This window comes from Delphinus delphis, chromosome 18 (assembly GCF_949987515.2).
Source record: "Delphinus delphis chromosome 18, mDelDel1.2, whole genome shotgun sequence".
NCBI classification, from domain to species: domain Eukaryota; kingdom Metazoa; phylum Chordata; class Mammalia; order Artiodactyla; family Delphinidae; genus Delphinus; species Delphinus delphis.
This window is the reverse complement of record NC_082700.1, coordinates 14,355,479-14,373,915: the sequence shown is the minus strand read 5'-3', so window position 1 is coordinate 14,373,915 and position 18,437 is coordinate 14,355,479. Positions and strand designations below refer to the sequence as shown.

The following is an 18,437-nucleotide window of genomic DNA, read 5'->3' as shown; positions in this document are numbered from 1 at the left end:
CTGTTAAAATTACGTAAATATTCTAAAATGCCTCTAGTTAAAATAAAAATTTAAATCTCCATTTTTTTGTATCTAGCCATAGTAGAAAAAGAAAAATTCTGGTCAAACAGCAAATTAAAAGATGAAAAAATTTGTCCAAAAAAGAATTAAAAGATAAAATAGTGTAGAAACCTAAGAAATGCAATAAATAAAAAAATGAAGAAAGATCAGCATTGTACACATTACTATGTTCTTTAATAATTTATATGCTGAAGGTTTACGAATGGAAAGAAGACAACATCAATTTGTTCATTTCTACTTGTAATAAATTTTTTTTGAAGAAACTTCTGTACTTGATTTACTAAAAGTCAATAATGCATTAGCATTCGGTTATATAATACCTAAGAAAAACTGAGTATGGCAACTTTCCCCAAAGACTTCAATAACTGACATTTTCTTGTACGTGATACTTACACACGTGAGACACAATAATGAACAGTGAAGCCTTCACACATCACTTAAATCAAGTTCATATAGTGCCATCTGGTGGTTAACATGATACACTATTAAGTTTTCCCTAAATTTAAAGAAACCACCACTTTTGGAAACAGGTGATTACTTAAGATGAAAGGACCATTTTCTCTTTCTTAGCATTCATGTTGTGGTACTTAACTGTCACTAAAATCCTCCCTCTTCCCCATTCAACCCGCAAATGCTTCTTACAACCTTCCATACTGCACTACTGCCCCCATCCCGTGTGTCCTTTGGAGATAAATCTTTGCCTATTTTAGTTCTATTCTTTGTCTTTCAAGCATTTTGCCTTACTGTCGCGCAGGCCTTAAATACACTTCTCTTTAGCTGAAAACTTTCCAGTTTATCTCCTTTCAAAATAGAAATAATAGCTAATATTTTGTGATGAGCAAAGCATTATGGTAAACACCTTATGGGAACATTCTAATTTAATCTTCCCAACAACCTGGCAAGACAGGCACTATTTTTATCCTCATTTTACAGCTCAAGGAAACTGAAGCTTATAAAGGTGCATGGGTTCATCAAAAACTCTAACTCAGAGCCCACCTTTCAAACCATTATGCAATATTGGTCCTTTCCAAGTGTTGATCGAGAATCAAAATTTAGAAAAAATATGTTTATATAGTAGAAGTCAGCTGACCTTCTCAGATGCCCAAAACAGACAAAGGCATTTTTTAAAAAAGATTAACCTTGTGAACAATTATGAATCTGTGGTCAATGTTACACATTATTAAACAAACGCCAAATGTTTTAAGTACCAAAAGACTCTCAGAATCAAACACCAATAGCTTACAGTGAAAAAGCTGGGAAAGAAATTTCGAAGTCGATAAGATCTGCTGCGCTGGTGGTCAAGAGTGAAAACATCAGCTTATCACAGGCACCGGCACAACACGCAGGGCTATTATGATCCAGCTCTTGCTACTAACCCAACCGCGAGGGCAAGCTGTCGCAGTTTCCTAAAGGTACATATTCCTCCTCAATCCACACCTTTGCACCAGCTTTTCCCTCAACCTGGGATCTTCTCTCCTCCCTTTTCGTCCTGGGAAATGCTTATCACCTTAAGAAGTCATTTCATACCTACTTCCTGAGGGGAATTTCCTCTAATATTCACCCCCTTCCTCACCACAGACTACTTGAGACTTGAGCACTTGAGACTTGAGCACTTGAGACTTGACTTTTAGAAAAGCAATTAATGTATTCATTAAAGTGGATTTGTCTATTTGTTCAATAAAACAAAGCAATTTGAAGGCAATGTTTTATTGATGTTAAGTCTGCTGCACTTAGAACTGTGCTTAACACATAGTGAGTACTCAGTAAGTAGCACTGGGATGTTATTATTTTATGTAGCTGTCCAGCATTTGTGTTCTGGAACCTTATTACAGGACAAGCAATGTTCCAGTCAGAAAACAGAGTAAGAAGGAAATCCTCTAAAAATACGTAAGCATATGAAAGGCATGGCTCAGGGCAGGACTGATGCCTATGCAGGAGTCCCCTGGCTTTCTGTTTCCTGAATTTTAACTCCCCACTTGGTCTTCCTATTTCCATACTATTTCAGGCATTAAAAGTAAAAAGGTATTTACTTCTATTTTATATGAAAAGTAAAGGAAAAAATACAGAATAATAAAAAATTTATAAGTTAATAGTGCATAAAGTTCTTATCCAAAGCATTATCACATAGCGCTTGGCTGACATAACTTACAGGATCAAATACCTGAACTCTTTCTTTCTTAAGTCCTACTGATGGAATTCTAATTTTAAATTTTCTTTTTTCATCTCTGGGCAATTATTATTTGTCAGTCTATTCGACCTTCTCTCCAGGGCAGGGTTGATACAGGAGTTTTAGTTACATACAATTCCTAGGTCGTTAACGAGATGACAGATTGGGGAAAAGCCCTTAGCCTGTACACAAATAAGAGGTAGTCTAGATACACGGACGCCTTGGTTTTCATCTCCATGTTGCATTCTACAGCAAGTAATAATATGCAAATAAGCTGATGCCCTAATGGTACCGAGATGAGATAAAAATATCACTGTAAATTATTATATTGCTCACACTATTGTATGTGAATTTGATAATACTGAAAGTCAATGTAAATTATCGAGGAAAAAGTAAGTCTTTTTTTTAATTAGGAAAAAGTCACTCACTTATATAAGACAGGTCTATCCTGCAGGGCTTCCATTGCCTGAGTCAGTACTGGAGATATGTCACATGATTCTTGTGTCAATGCTCTGCATTCACCTGAAAAATCATTATAACACTTATTGTGTTATCTAATCATTATAACATTATAACACTTGTTAAAGTACAATTAATAAGTACCTTATTATGTCTGTTGTACAGCCAGAGTCTAAATACTGTATTAAAAAAATGCTTGGGGGGCTCCCTGGTGGCGCAGTGGTTGAGAGTCCGTCTGCTGATTCAGGGGACACGGGTTCGTGCCCTGGTCCGGGAAGATCCCACATGCCACAGAGCGGCTGGGCCCGTGAGCCATGGCCGCTGAGCCTGTGCATCCGGAGCCTGTACTCCGCAACGGGAGAGGCCACCACAATGAGAGGCCCGCGTACCGCAAAAAAAAAAAAAAAAAAAAAAAGCTTGGAAAAGCCTAGAGAACATGCCAATCAAAAACTAGTTCATGCTGTCAAACTAAAAATGTAAGGTTAAATACCTACATAACTTCAAATGACCACATCTGCTATCTGGTATACCATATATATATATATATACATATACATATGTATTTTTTTTGGGGGGGGGGTGTGTTGGGCTTTTGTTGCTGCGCGCGGGCTTTCTCTAGCTGCAGCAAGCGGGGACTACTCTTTGTTGCGGTGCGCGGGCTTCTCATTGCGGTGGCTTCTCTTGTTGCGGAGCACGGGCTCTAGGCGCGCGGGCCTCAGCAGTTGCAGCACGCGGGCTCAGTGGTTGTGGCGCACGGGCTCAGCAATTGTGCCTTCCGGGCTCTTGAGCACTGGCTCAGTAGTTGTGGCTCACGGGCTTAGTTGCTCCACGGCATGTGGGATCTTCCCGGACCAGGGCTCAGACCCGTGTCCCCTGCATTGGCAGGCAGATTCTTAACCACTGCGCCACCAGGGAAGTCCCCACATATTTTATTATAATAAAAAACTACAGTTCTGAAGAAACCAGTCAATGAACAAACGTGCACTAAATAACTGCTATACACATGGCAATGTCAAGGAGGGAAGGGAGTACTAAACATATATTACCAGTTCCTTACCTTGGGAGCAATCTTCAAGGAGTTTGCTAAAATGTTTATATGGGTAACTAATATATAGTATTAAGATTATAATTTCAAAATTGTTTAGATTTTAAACTGTTTAAAAAATCTGTACACCAATATGTCCTTTATTTTACTATCCTATCTATAAAATACTTATTAAATGTCTTCTCTGCTCAAAAAACTCAGAGCATGTTCAGAAGTTCCCAACCTTTGGGAGTATGAGGACCTCACGCTAGCAGTATATTTTTCTGGCACACACTGACTGAGAAAAACATACACGAGTATGGGACTGGAGCTATCTTACGGTGACTCCAGTGTCCTTAGGAGTCAGAATGTCAGTTTGGAACTTCCATGTTAGACGTCATGGGAGCACAAAGAAATATGAGGCAATGTCCTTGCCTTTATGAAAACAGAAATCTAACTGGAGAGCTAAGACATACATATATGAAAAGTTAAGTTATGTTAGAGTAGTAAATTATTGAATACCAAATAAATATATTCAGTAGTTAGTGTTCAGAGATGGGAAAAGCCACTATGATTTAATGTAGTTGTGGAGAGTTCCAGGAAGATGTAGAACCTAAGCCTGACTTTGAAGACCGAGGTAGGATTTGGATATAAAGAAGGGAAAGCCAGACCATACTCCAAATAGGAGTAAACAGTGCAAACAAGAGAAGTAGAAAAAGAAACAAGTTTTGGGGCTTCCCTGGTAGCGCAGTGGATAAGAATCTGCCCGCCAATGCAGGGGACGCAGGTTCGATCCCTGGTCCGGGAAAAGCCCACATGCCATGGGGCAACTGAGCCCGTGCACCACAATACTAAGCCTACGCTCTAGAGCCCGCGAGCCACAACTACTGAAGCCCGCGCACCTAGAGCCCGTGCTCCGCAACAAGAGAAACCACCGCAATGAGAAGCCCGTGCACTGCAATGAAGAGTAGCTCCTGCTCGCCACAACTAGGGAAAGCCCGCGTGCAGCAACGAAGACTCAACACAGCCATACATACGTACATAAATAAACATTAAAAAAAAAAAAGAAAGAAATTTTGGAGATAAAGAGTAAATCATCTGAAACACATAAGGTTTTTCACAGTCAAGTACAAGTATACTGGTTAACTGGATTTAATCCCAACTCCTTCCAACAGTCAGCTGGTAACATCTATTAAAATATCCTGTGCACATGTTCCATTCTTGAAGTCTTAACTACTTTGTTTTTAACAGGCAATTCTATGAACAGACTACTGAAATATTTTAAAGCAAATCTAAAGCAAATAAACCATTTGTGATAGGCAAAATAATGGTCCTCCAAAGATCCCTAATCCCTGAAACCTGTGAATATGCCATCTTACGTGGCAAAAGGGACTTTGCAGATGGAATTAAGGTGACAGACCTTAAAATAGGGACATTTTCCCAGATAACCCAAGTGGGTCCAAGATAATCATATAGGTCTTAAAAGTAAAAAAGGCTAGCAGAAGAGTTAGAGATATGAGATGGAAGAAGAGGCAGAAGAGATTCAAAGTGAGAAAGTGACTCCATCTACCCATTACTGGCTTCGAAGATGGAGGAAGGGGCCACAAGCCAAAGAATGCAGACAGCCTCTAGAAGCTGGGAAAGACCCTCAGTGACAGCCAGCAAGGCAACTCAGAGCTCAGTCCTCAGACTCAAAGAACTAGTTATGCCAACAAACTGAATGAGCAAGGAAACAGACTACTCCTTAGAGCCTCCAGAAATGAATGCAGCCCTGCCCACATTTTAATTTTAGCATGGTGATTTCTGACTACAGAACTATAAAATAATAAATTTGTGTTATTTTAAGCCATTAAGATTGTGTTAAATTTGTTACAGCCGTAATAGAAAAACTCACCATTTATTATAGTTGTAGTAACTACTATATGCAAATAACATGTCATGTAAATAACAAGAGATGTCTAATCAACTTTAAGATAATCTGGGGCAGAAATACTGACTTTATTTTTTTATTCCCATCCTTAATCATAGACAGTGCTTAAATGATAGATGTTTATGAGACAGATACAAAGACAATATGTTCAAATATAAAGTTTTTCTTTTTAAAAATAGTTTTTGATTACTAAGATCAAAATGATATCAAATAAAGACTAAGTGAAATAACAAAATCAAACACTAATATTCATGAATCTAGACTGCATAAAAGAAATCACCTACTTTGAGCCCACCGGTAAAGTCTTTCATAAGATGTTTCTTGAAGCAAGGCCATCTGTTCCATAATTTCTAAACTAAAAACATTAAAGGTTTATTATAATTTATTAAAAAGTTTTAGCCAATAGCTATTGAATACATCTAAGAACCTAATCACTTTATTTAATTACAGAGTGATTTGGTTATAGCCTATTAACTTTTTATCATCTTGCGGAATTTTTCAGTAAATGTTTATAATTAAATGTCGCCAAGTTTAACACCATCACTTAGATACCCAACTGCTGTTTTACTCTAAACGTATCAGGGTATAACTTTCTCCTTATCCAAAGATACATAAAGATTAAACTTCTATTTCACAAAATGTCATAATGTCATATACTTGAAGAACCTAGAAAATCGTTAAATTTTGGAAATATAAAAGGTAACACAATCATGAACTGAAAAGACTACTCACCCTGCTGTTTGTTGGTTTGTACGCAAGAGAACTTTGACATCATTATGAATCTGTTTTACTCTTCCCAATGCCTTGAAAAAATCCTTTAAAATTAAAGCATATTTTTTAACTATAGATCTAGAATACAGAATTTACAAAAGAAGCAATTAACAAGATTGAAAATGGTTGCCAAAGGACTTAGAGATGGGAAGGAGTGGGATAGGTGATGTAGGTTTTCTTTGTAAGCCATGTTGTACTCTTTGACTTCTAAAAACAACCAAAAAATAGTATATGTATTGCTTTGAAAAATAAGGTAATTTAAAATATGCACCTTAATTGCTAAATTTAAAAACATTTTTAAATCAAAAAAAATTTTAGGTGGTAAAATAAAGCCTTAAAAAAAGAGTGATTTCTCTATAACATCTGTAACTGCTATGCTTTAAGTGATTTTAACAGAAAGCAAAATACCTCAGTGATAGGTCCTTCTCTTGTACCTCGGAGAAGACTCATTTCGTCAGAAGTCAGCTGGAACTTGGATAAGAAGGCATCTGCAACTTGCGCTCTTATTTCTAATGTTTGACTGTAATATTTTAAAAAAGGCAACAAAAAATCAAGCACACTATGCATCTGCATAGCTTTAAAACAAGTTACATCTGACATAACTTTTAAAACAAAGGTGTGGAAGAGTCTCAGTATCTTCAAAAGCCTTATTTCTGCCTCAAATATTAGAAGCCCATCAGGCACGTAGGTGATAAAACTGGCTGATATTGTTCAGTAGAAGCCACAGTAAAATGATTAATCATTAAGCAGAAGAAGAAGTACGTTCATGAATGGTCCGGGTATTACAATCCTTAGCCACTTAGGTGTACTTGCACAGTTTGCCTCTTGAAAACAAAGTTATCTTACAGAAGAGAAATATGCCAGTTAATTTCTTCTCAGTCACTAAAAAAACCCTAAGCCTTTGAAGCTTGCACATGAAGTACACAACCACCAAAAATCAGGTCCATTATTTTTTTATTTTAGGTTAGAAATAGTAGTCAAGAATTCATTTAGTAATCCCTCATTAAATCAAAAAAAATCACTCTTCCACTCTCCCTTCCCCACTTTTTCTGCATACGATAATAAAAAAAAAAGTCTTTTCAATTATACTATCCGAATGCAACCTATCTAGACTAGCTGACAATTAGCAAAAGGCACACTCTATAGTCTGCAGGGACCTGGAGGACTGAGCAGGGTCCCATCTAAGGGCAAGTCAGGAATACAAACTACAAGAGCAGAAATTCAACATCCCTGCCTTCTAGATCTTAGATGTGAAGATATATAAATAAAATTATAAGTGTTTCACTAGTAGTATTCACAGGGCAGTGATATTCTACAATCTACCAATATTCAAATGAAACTGAACAAAGATAAACATTAACCCTATCTGAACAGACAGTACAATGCATGCCATCTTTGTTTGCACTCGAGTTGTGAGGTTTTAAATTCAGTCAAATGCCCTGCTGAATGACATAGAAGGTTAGAAAGGAAAGGTCCTCCAGGTGGCAGTAATGTTCTGTTTTTCTCAAATAATGTAAATCACCTAATTAAATTTATACAGATTTAAATAGCCTATGTCCTTAATCATCATATTAATACTGATACTGATATCTAAAAGTTACCTAAACAGGTTTTGTTTTATATTTTTAGATAAAGGTCAAATTGTTATCATACAGGATTTAAAGCAATTTTAACACTTCATAAAATTCCTTGAGACTATACAAATTAACCATTTCAATGAAAACGTTTTGAGAGTTTCTTTTGGATCTTTATAGTCAATTTATCACGCACAACGGAAAATTCATCGCTTTATTGGTTCATTTTGCTTTAACTAAATCTAGTACAGTTGACCCTTGAACAACACGGGGGTCAGGGACGCCGACCCCAGCCCCCAACCCCTTGCCCTGTGCAATGGAAAATCTGCACCAGCCAGATTCAACTTTACAGCCAGCCCTCTGCACCAGAGGATTCAACCCACCATGGACTGTGTAGGACTGCAGTACGTATTAACTGAAAAAAAACCCCACATATAAGTGGACCTGTGCAGTTCAAACCCGTATTGCTCAAGGATCAACTGTAAATTCAAGATATTATTTAAATCACATTACTCTTTAGTTTTACCATATATAGTCTTCCCAGGTAAAATTTCACAACCATTCTTGACGAAGTTGAGGAGTATTTGTACAATCAAGTAGCATGAACAGGGATCTCCAAGGTGTAAAGGCCCTGAGCTAGGGTCTGAGGTGACAAATGGTACACATGAGGCAGACCCTGCCCTACTGTACAATACAAATGAAATATGGTAACTTTTGGAGGGCTTTTAGTATCTAAATTAAAAGTATATGAAATTAATGCTAAAATAAAACATAAATGGTTACTGTAAATTAAAACTTCTAAGAGTATCTGATGTGTATTCATGTAATCGCTGTATATGATGTAAGTTATATAAAACATAAGTGAATATGGCAAATGCATACTGTGGAATAATATGCAGCAAATAAAAAATGAGGTCGAGCTATATGTATTCACACAAAATTATCTATAAGGCACTTATAGGTACAAAAAACAAGTCACAGAAAAATACGTACAGCAACCCCCATGTACTTTTAGAAAGAAACTTTACACGTACACAGGAATTTTCAGGGCATGTATTCACATACTGCCTGAGTATATAAAATAAACAGATTATTTCATTTTTATAATGATTCTTTTAAACCATCCCAGAACATGATTTATGAATCTTGTGGTATTTTTTTTCCTGAAAACATACCCCTGTCATATTTTAACTCTAACTTCTAAACTCATCTCCACCAAATAATTTCAAAATAATTGAAAAAAGCTAGCAAAAAAAAAGGGGTGGGTGGGGAGGCATAAGATATAGATCAAAACAAAAAAAAGCAAAGAAATATACACGGCAAAACAAAATGAAAACAAGGTTGATCTACCAATATTCGATTAAATGTAAATTAAAATAGTGTGATACCATTTTTCATCTATAAAATTGCTGTATTTAATGACAACATCTAGTGTCTACAGGGTTTAATAAAATAGACATTCTCATATATTGCTGATGAAGCTGGAAATTGGCATAGCCTTTCCGGAGAGAAATTTAGGCAATATATATGAAGATACTTTTTAAAATTTTTACCATTTGATTCTTTAATTACAATTAAATTCTAGGAATTTATCCTAAGAAAATAATCTGAAATGCACAAAATGATTTAAAAACACTTACCAAACCATTATGTTTAATAATGGAAACAATATCTGATAATTTAAAAATGCTTGTTCATTCACAAGAAAAAATACAATGCCACATTAAAAAACATGTTTTTTAAAAATAAAAGATACAGGAAAATGAACATGAAATTTTACGTGAGTGAAGTAAAATGTAACTATGCACACATACTAACTCTGGGAGAAGATACACCGAACTGTTAACAGTGGCTATGTCTGGGTGGTGAAACTATACCTGATTGTAATTTTCTTCTTTAAGTCTTACATACATAAAGGAGAAGAAAGAAGAAAGATGTGATGCTCCCCTGCCTTCTCCTAACTTTTTACCAGGCAATGAAAGAATATGTATCACATATGCTCTATATTTTTACATGTATATTTGTGCAAAATAAATCCTTTTTATATTTTTATGTGTTACCAACTTCAAAACCTAAATTAAAATAGTTTATAACAAATAATTAAAATTACAAAACCATTAAAAAATAAAATAGTAAGAGAGAGAGAGGGACTTCCCTGGTGGCGCAGTGGTTAAGAATCCACCTGCCAATGCAGGGGACACGGGTTCGAGCCCTGGTCCGGGAAGATCCCACATGCCGCGGAGCAACTAAGCCCATGCGCCACAACTACTGAGCCTGTGCTCTAGAGCCCGCAAGCCACATTACTGAAGCCCACCTGCCCTGGGCCCACACGCTGCAACTACTGAAGCCCACATGCTCTAGGGCCCGTGTGCCGCAACTACTGAGCTCGTGTGCTGCAACTACTGAAGCCTGTGTGCCTACAGCCTGTGCTCCACAACAAGAGAAGCCACTGCAACGAGAAGCCCGTGCACTGCAACTAAGAGGAGCTCGTGCTTGCCCCAACTAGAGAAAGCCTGCGCCCAGGAACGAAGACCCAACGCAGCCAAAAATAAATAAAATTAAAAAATAAAAAAAAGAAAAAGAAAGAGAAAGAATGAGAACTTAAATAACATAGCTGAGGAAAGCTATCACAATTAAGTGCAGAACAGTCTAAACTTCCAGCCACCAAAGCCAATGTAGAAACAAGATGTGCTACACAACTTTGTCTAATAAGGGGGGAGAAATATGGAGGGTAACGCTCCTTGAGGTATGTCAGACAGTGTGTTCAGCAGACTATACCCTGTGACATAGTTTATTATTCCTTTTTTCAGATGTGATAACTGAGACTGAGGGAGGTTAAGAAATAACTCATTAAAGATTAAAAATCTAATGACCTCTAACCCAAGATTTGTATTAGAATTCAGGTTTTCAAGGTCTACATTCTTTCCACTAACATACTACACCTCAAAAATAAACAAACATAAGCCAGAGGCTATGTTTTTCTGAGTCCAGACAGAAATTTGGCTGGTAGGCCTTTCCATGAGACAAAAAAATACATAATAAATAGTGATTTCGGTGGTATTCAAAAATATGGAGGTATGTTCATCTGGACATAGCCTTTCCTAATCATCAATGAAACCCATCTTCTGACTGTCAATTAAACATTAAGGGCAAATGTTAAACTGCAGTTCTGTGGAGACAATTCTACACCAAACTTTACCTATAGAGCAACAGCTGTCAAAATGACCTCCTTCTAACTCAGTTGGAAAAAATATTCGTATCATTTATAAATTTGTCTGAATAAGAATATCATGTTATCCAAATAAGCCCATAGAATTTCTATTTCTAAAGCCAAATGCTTGTCTAAGTTTCTCCTTAAAAAGGAAAAGGTAATTTTTTAAAATGGAAAAACAACTCTGCCAGCACCCAGGAATCTGTTATGATTTCTGCTATGTAATTTTCTTAAAATACATTCACACAAATGTTCATTTGGCACATCAAATCCATAGCTCTTGGGATACTAGAATGTCATAAATGTTTGCTTCCCAGAAACATGCCAGGCCAAAACACTTTTTTCATAGGCTTACTAAAATAATAAACATAAACAACCTTGCTTAAATAGTTTTGACAACATATGAACAGAAGGACTATATTCTAATATTGCCTCCTGCAGACATTAACCAGTCCCACACATGTTACGAGCTCCAATAAAATGCTTATTTTTCATTTTTTATTTTATGTTCCTTTCCTGACACTGGAATAGCTATATTTCATATTCATTCACTCAAAATTATTTATTGAATCTACAATGTGTTACGCATTGGAGACACAAAAAGAGACTAAGAAACTGTCATCGTTCTCAAGGAGCTCACAGTTCAGTAGGAAAGAGAGTCAATCAAACCAATCATTAGTTACGAGACTGTACTACACACTACAGTAAAGATGGCAAGAGAAAGATTTAACTCAGACCAGAAACTCAGACCACAAACTTTGTATACAGGATTGGTGATCTGTTACTCTTAGTTTTATTTTTTAGTCACAATTTTCAGTTGAATCCATATATGTTTTTATAGTCAGCCAACAATAACGTAACAGAAAAATTTATGTGTGGGTCTCTAACTGCAAATTTCTTTTCTAGGAAACTTTTCTTTCAAAAGATTAGTTTTGATACTAAAAACATTCTCATTCGATGGTCAAGGTGCATGCTTCGTTCTGAGTACAGAAATCCAGCACCTGCCTTTCCTTAGAGTTGGCTGCTCTGTAGAGCCAACCACCTCTTCACATCAGCTGAGGCTGCAACTTTTCTCATTGTGGTCCATGCACCAATGGGAGAGACCTGTGTGGTGATGGAACGGTTCTGTAACTTGACTGTAGCAAGATGCATAATCAGAAGTAAAAAATAAAAGACAATTGTGAGAAAAAGATAATAAAATTACTAAAAATTTGAAAAATCCACATTTTAAAAAGCAGTCATTTTTTAATTCTATGGCAAACAAACAATGCATCATCACTTCCAAAGAGGGATAATCTCTCAATCATCCCAATTATCAATGTTCCTAAACTATTGTTTTATGTTTATTTTACTCTTGGATAACAGCTTAGAACCTCATACTTTGTATCATTTTTGAGTCACGTTTTTGATTATTGTTTTAACTTTGAAGTTATCTATAATTTTCTTTCCCAGTTATCTCCAAATTAATGAAGAGTTGATTATGTAAAGAAAAACTTACCTTTCAGCTTGAAGCTTAGTGGTTTTTATTATTAAATCTTGAGTCTGTTCCTTTGCTGCCTAAAATTATAAACATACCTATTATCAGTACATTTCAACTTTTTTCAACTTCAGAAAACTAATACTGCCACTTACTGGAGTTCAGACTATAGGAAACGAGATCACACTCCAGAACTCAAAAGTTTAAAAAAGGCCCAAGTACCTGAAATAGATGTTTCAAGGCTCATACACTACGTTTAATAAGAAGAACTCACTCAGAATTCTCAATACACACAGAATGCTAAGGCTTACAAGAAAGAAAAAGGTATCACAACGATGTTTATTAAGGAATTTAATAGTTCCTGATGCTTCTTAGTGGAACAGAAGCACTGCCAGAGCCAGGTAAGGATGAAGAAGAGGACTTTGGCTATAGACATGCTGAGTTGAGGTACCAGGAAACCTCCGAATGAAGCTGTAAGTTAAGTCACTGATACGCTGCTGTGGAACTCAACAGAAATACCCAAGATGGAGATAAAAATTTGAGAGTTGGGATATACAAAAAAGAAAACCCTCATATAGGATTTTGGAGAACATTAAAGATAGCCCCATCTAAAGGACAGAGGGCTGTTCCTGGCCAAGTCATACTAAACAATCCTCTCTCTCCCAAACCAGAGCTGAAAGGATCAGGAGTGAAAACTTGATGAAAAGGTATTTCAAGGATTAGGAAAATATTTATAAAGTGAATTGAAACAAATCACAAGTGTAACCAGTGAGATTCTCTCTCAAAGACCAGAACTGGGGAACACTACAAAACTAAGGCAGTTACTAACGAGAAGAGAAACAAGTCAGTGGTTGTGAGGCAGGTAGAAACACAGGGCATTAAATGAGTCAGAAGTATGTAGGTCAATGTTAACTCTACAGCCAAACTAGAGGTTTGGAACTGCTTTAATAAACAGACCTAAACTTACATACATTTTCCTGAGATATTTTTAGGCTGAACATAAATCATAATTAAGCTGGGTCTTTACTGGGCATAGCATTAGTTTGAAATCATTCCTAAGGCTTTCCACTAAGGAATTTATTTCTGCTGCATTTGTTGAACATTATGGGATTGAAAAGTTTATCAAAATTCCACAGTTATCTCTATACTGGCAAGATCAAAATATAAAGGCTTCTGGAGTTAACTGTGCAATATTAGTAAACCATCACCAAAGAGACACAAAGACATTTATAGTTAAAAAAAAATAAGCATAATATTTATATTCAAACATCCTACAGGGCATGATGTATCAGATATCCACACATGTTGTAGACCTATCTAGCAATTTCTGAAAGCTTATCAGGAACTAGGCTAAAATCCAGACATTATACAGTACCTGTAGGCGACATGTCATATCTTGACAACAGCTGTTCATTGCCTGAACATCTTCATGTATGCTTTCAAGTTCCTGAAAAGGAAAAAAGTAACATCAAGCAGTATATATAAAGAAATTTCTCCTCTTAGCCAAATCCTTATTTTTGTCCCTTTCTTGCCAAAGCATGACAAAAGATCCCATATTTAAGACTGAAAACGATTAAAAATAATATCTAGTATAAGAAAAGATGTAAAAAAAGAAAACCTAGTATATTCTTTTTAGAGGGTCTGACAATAGGAAAATGGCAAATGCTTTAAGAATATGAATACCCGTTTATTCAGAAATTCTCACACTAAGAATTTATCCTAAGAAATTAATCAGATAAGTGTGCAATATATGTAAGAGATGATCAACAGAGTTGCCTAAAACAAATGGAAAATGTCAAATGTTTCCAACCATACAATGGAAACCCGTGCATACATTAACAACGATAATATCTGTGTGTGTGTGTGTGTGTGTGTGTGTGTATGTAAATTAGCATGGAAAGATGTCTATATAAAGCTAAAAAAAGGCTTTAAAGCAATACATATATATGTGTGCAGAAGAACACAGGGAAGACTCTATGAAGGGCTATACAATAAAATACTGACGGGTTATTTCTGTGTAGTAGAATCATAAGTAATATCGCTAGCTCCTTCTATTTCTGAATTTATTATCTTTTCTATAATGAATTATTTATAACTTTTAATTAATAAAAAACAAGAAAATTTGAAAACCCAATAAACTAACAATAGTGCCTCCTCCTATATGGTTGAAAGTAATCACATATTAGATCATGCCAAAAATCTGGTAAGTCTCCCAGTAACATTCTTTCCCTATATACTCCCACCTCCAGCCCCCTCCACATATGCAAGAATTTAGCTGGTCACTAAGGTCTATCATTTATAGCCCTTATTATGTACATCTTATCCATTTCTTTTTTTTACAATCCAAACAACTACTACTTGAGTTCAGTTCAATTGCTTTCTCCTGTATGGACTGATAAAAAACGGTCTTCCAACAGGCCTCCCAGGCTCCAAACTCTTTACTAAATCATTCTCTACAATCTTTACTGAACCAATCTCTTAATATGAAAAAATGATATTACAGAATTCTATTTAACTTCATACTGCACTATTATCTTCTTTTTCCCAATTCAATTCAATGTAACACAACAGAAAGATATGCAAGGAAAGAAAGTTTCAGTGGTAGACAGGGTCTTATTATGGTCTCTTTCAACACAAGGCCCAAACCTTCAAATAAAAACATGACAGTTTTATGAAGGGATGGGCCAATCATAGGGCAAGAGATAAGAAAGCAACCAAGCAGGACTACGAACAAAATGTAAGGATGAACCAGAGTTAGGAAATCACTTACAAGAATATGAGCATACATCCTAGTTCCAGAATTAAATTTTTTCCTTTCTCTATATAAAGTACTTTGAATTATAAAAATCATAGCACCAGACATTTTCAAATGTTACTCTCTGTATCTTACCATTAATAGGATGTAAATCAAATTATTTAAGTGCTCAACTGCTTTAAACAATAAAAGAATGATTTCAAAATAGCAATTAATGTCAGCAATAGCAAATAGGTACTAATAGGCATATTAATCTATTTCCTTAAATCTCACTGTATAAGACTAGCACTATGACATTATCAGCCAACAAGGTCAAGAATAACTACTCCTAATATTTACTTTAGCTACTATAGTACACTGAATGAATCTGATTTGTAAAATAATAGAAATTACATCTCTTAATATATGACTTAAATGCAGAGATTTGCTAAATTGTAATTCAAGAACCTTTACATTGCTTGTATGTAAAGTCTTCATTTGAACTCAAACTGCCTTTTATTCCCGATTAAATAAAATTACAGGTTGTTAAATACAATTGCAGTATGATAACCTTTAAAGAAACCTTTTATTATGGAAAAATTTCAAAATTATCTAAAAGTTGAGATAATGTGAATGCCTATGTACACAACACACGGCTTTAACAATTAGCAACTCATGACCACTCTTGTGTAATCTATCCCTGTACCCACTTTCTAACTCTCTTCCCATCCACTTTCTCCCTCCCCAAGCTGAATTATTTTGAATTCTAGATAGCATATCATTTCATCCATAAACATATCGGTATGCACTTCTAAGAGAACTAAAAAAAAAATGCCATTTACCCATCTAAACATTCAACAATAATCCCTTAATATGAAATTTCTATTCAGTGTTCAAATTTTCCCAGTTGTTTCAGATTTTTTAATAATTTGTTCAAGTCAGGAACCAAATGAGATTCACAAACATCAACTGGTTGATATTTCCTTTATTTCTTTAAATAAATTGTCTTTCTCTTACAATTTATTTGTTGAAGAAACCAGTTCATTTGCCTGCACAGTTCCCAGCACACCAGACTTGCTGACTGCTTCTTCATACTGTTAACATACTCCTCTGTCCCCAATATTTCCTATAAACTTGCAATTAGATCTAGAAGCTTGATTATATTCTGGTCCAATTTTCTTGCAAGAATTCTTCACAGGTGATGTTGTATACCTTTGTTAGGAGTCACATATATGACTGTTTCTTTTTGTGAGATAAGCAGTTACTGATGATCAGTGGTTTCAACTTGGGCAAATTTGTCCCCCAAGGAGGCATCTGGCAATGTTTGGAAACATTTTTGGCTGGAACAACTTGAGGAAAGGTGGTGCTCCTGGTATATAGTGGACAGAGGCCAGGGATGCTGCCAAACATCCTACAAAGCAGAAGACAACCCTCAACAACTATCTGGCCCCAAATGTCAATAGTGCCAAGACTCAGAAACCCTGAGCTAGATCCTTTAAACAGTGGTTACAAACTCTTCTATCATTTCTTCATTTAGTAAGTGGAATATTACTATAAAGGGAAGCCTTGCCTCAACAATTGTATATAGTTGGTACCAAAGACAGGATAAATGCTTGACTCTTTCCTTTTATTTAGTTGTTTTCAAAACGATAAGTTGGTTCCCTCATATCCACCTAAGATAAGCAGTGAGGGTTCTGTTGGTTTTTAGTATCATTATGAACTCATGGATTTAAATACGCTTGCTGTGTTTCAGTCCACTGCAGTCATTCCTACTGATGCTCAAATCATCCTATATTTGGCCAGTGGAAACCTCTTAAGTTATAGCTCCAGAGTCCTTTTGACACTTCCCAGTAGTCTTATACAGCCTCCTCACTTGGTACCTCCTTCCAGAGGGAAATGGTGTTTAGAGAGTACAGTTTAGATGTGCTCATCACTACTATCGCTCCCTATTTTTATGAACACTACCAAACTTCCCTTTTAATCTTCCAGATTATTAGCCTTCAGCCAATGAAATCCTACTACACTGTTAAAAATAATCTGTCTCACTAGAACCATGTATGACACTTTCATACAACTCACACAGAACTATTAACTATGTAATATCACTCAGTAATATTAACATAATTAACGAATTAATATGTATTATATAATACATAAATAAAATATAACATAATAAATAAAATTCATTTTCACCCTATGGTGAGTAGACTGCTCGCTCAAGTGTAATGAAACATTATTTATTAACTGAAGTCATTGATCTTAATTAATCTGAAAATTTCATAATTTAGGATGCAGTAAAGTAACTCAATCCTAATTCATCTCCAGCGGAGAAGTGGTTATCTAAGGGAGGTTTATTCAGTGAGGGACTATTTCTACTGGAAAACCACTCAGAGAAGTGCTATTTTTTGTTTGTTTGTTTGTCTGTTTGTTTCAAAAGCGAAGATTCCTAAAAGAACATCCTGGAACATATGTTACAACTTTCCAAAAAGCAGCACTAGTGGAGGTTAGAGATTTAGAAATCACGCTAATCCAGAGAAAGACCTAGAAGCTGCTGGAGTAAGTAGCTAAATTTCTATTTGAGCACGGTACACGAGTTGCAAACATATCAACTCTATCCATAGAGAAGCTCAGCACAGAGCCAGGCATATAGTAAGCTCTCAATAAATGGTAAGTGAAAAGTTTACATACTTCCTTCACTTCCTTGAAAATGCTTACAAACTCTTCATTGATGGCTAAACTTCTGCGTTCAATATCTCCACGTAAATTTCTTCGAGTGCGCAAACTATTTTCAACAAAAAAGGTTGAGAGTGCCTTGAGAGCTTCCAACATCTCCTACATAATTGATAATAAAAGAACATTATTGGGACCGATTTTCAAATGTTTTTCTAATCTCAAGCAAAAATTTAATGAAATCATTTCCAAATAATTTGTTTCCATTACACAATCCAAAATATATTGGATGACCTTCACATTACTGAACAGTAAACCTATTTCTGAGACACAGTAAGGACATACTTACTTGTGTATTGT

General features: G+C 35.7%; 1 protein-coding gene across 12 annotated transcripts in view; it reads right to left on the bottom strand.

The window, feature by feature from the left end:
• COG6 (component of oligomeric golgi complex 6) overlaps positions 1-18,437 on the bottom strand; it is a 279,030-nt gene that overhangs the window by 258,685 nt on the left and 1,908 nt on the right. For 11 of the 12 annotated variants that reach the window (XR_009516824.1, XR_009516823.1, XR_009516822.1 and 8 more), the window contains exons 2-8: positions 18,096-18,239; positions 14,049-14,120; positions 12,695-12,753; positions 6,820-6,931; positions 6,373-6,455; positions 5,925-5,995; positions 2,656-2,749 (exon numbers count right to left, since the gene is read on the bottom strand). Coding sequence is in view for 4 of the 12 variants with exons in the window: in XM_059996097.1 (XP_059852080.1) it covers positions 2,656-2,749; positions 5,925-5,995; positions 6,373-6,455; positions 6,820-6,931; positions 12,695-12,753; positions 14,049-14,120; positions 18,096-18,239 (635 nt within the window). In the remaining 8 variants the exon portion in view is untranslated. The remainder of the gene's footprint in view (positions 1-2,655; positions 2,750-5,924; positions 5,996-6,372; positions 6,456-6,819; positions 6,932-12,694; positions 12,754-14,048; positions 14,121-18,095; positions 18,240-18,437) is intronic. The other variant, XR_009516828.1, reaches the window with a different exon arrangement.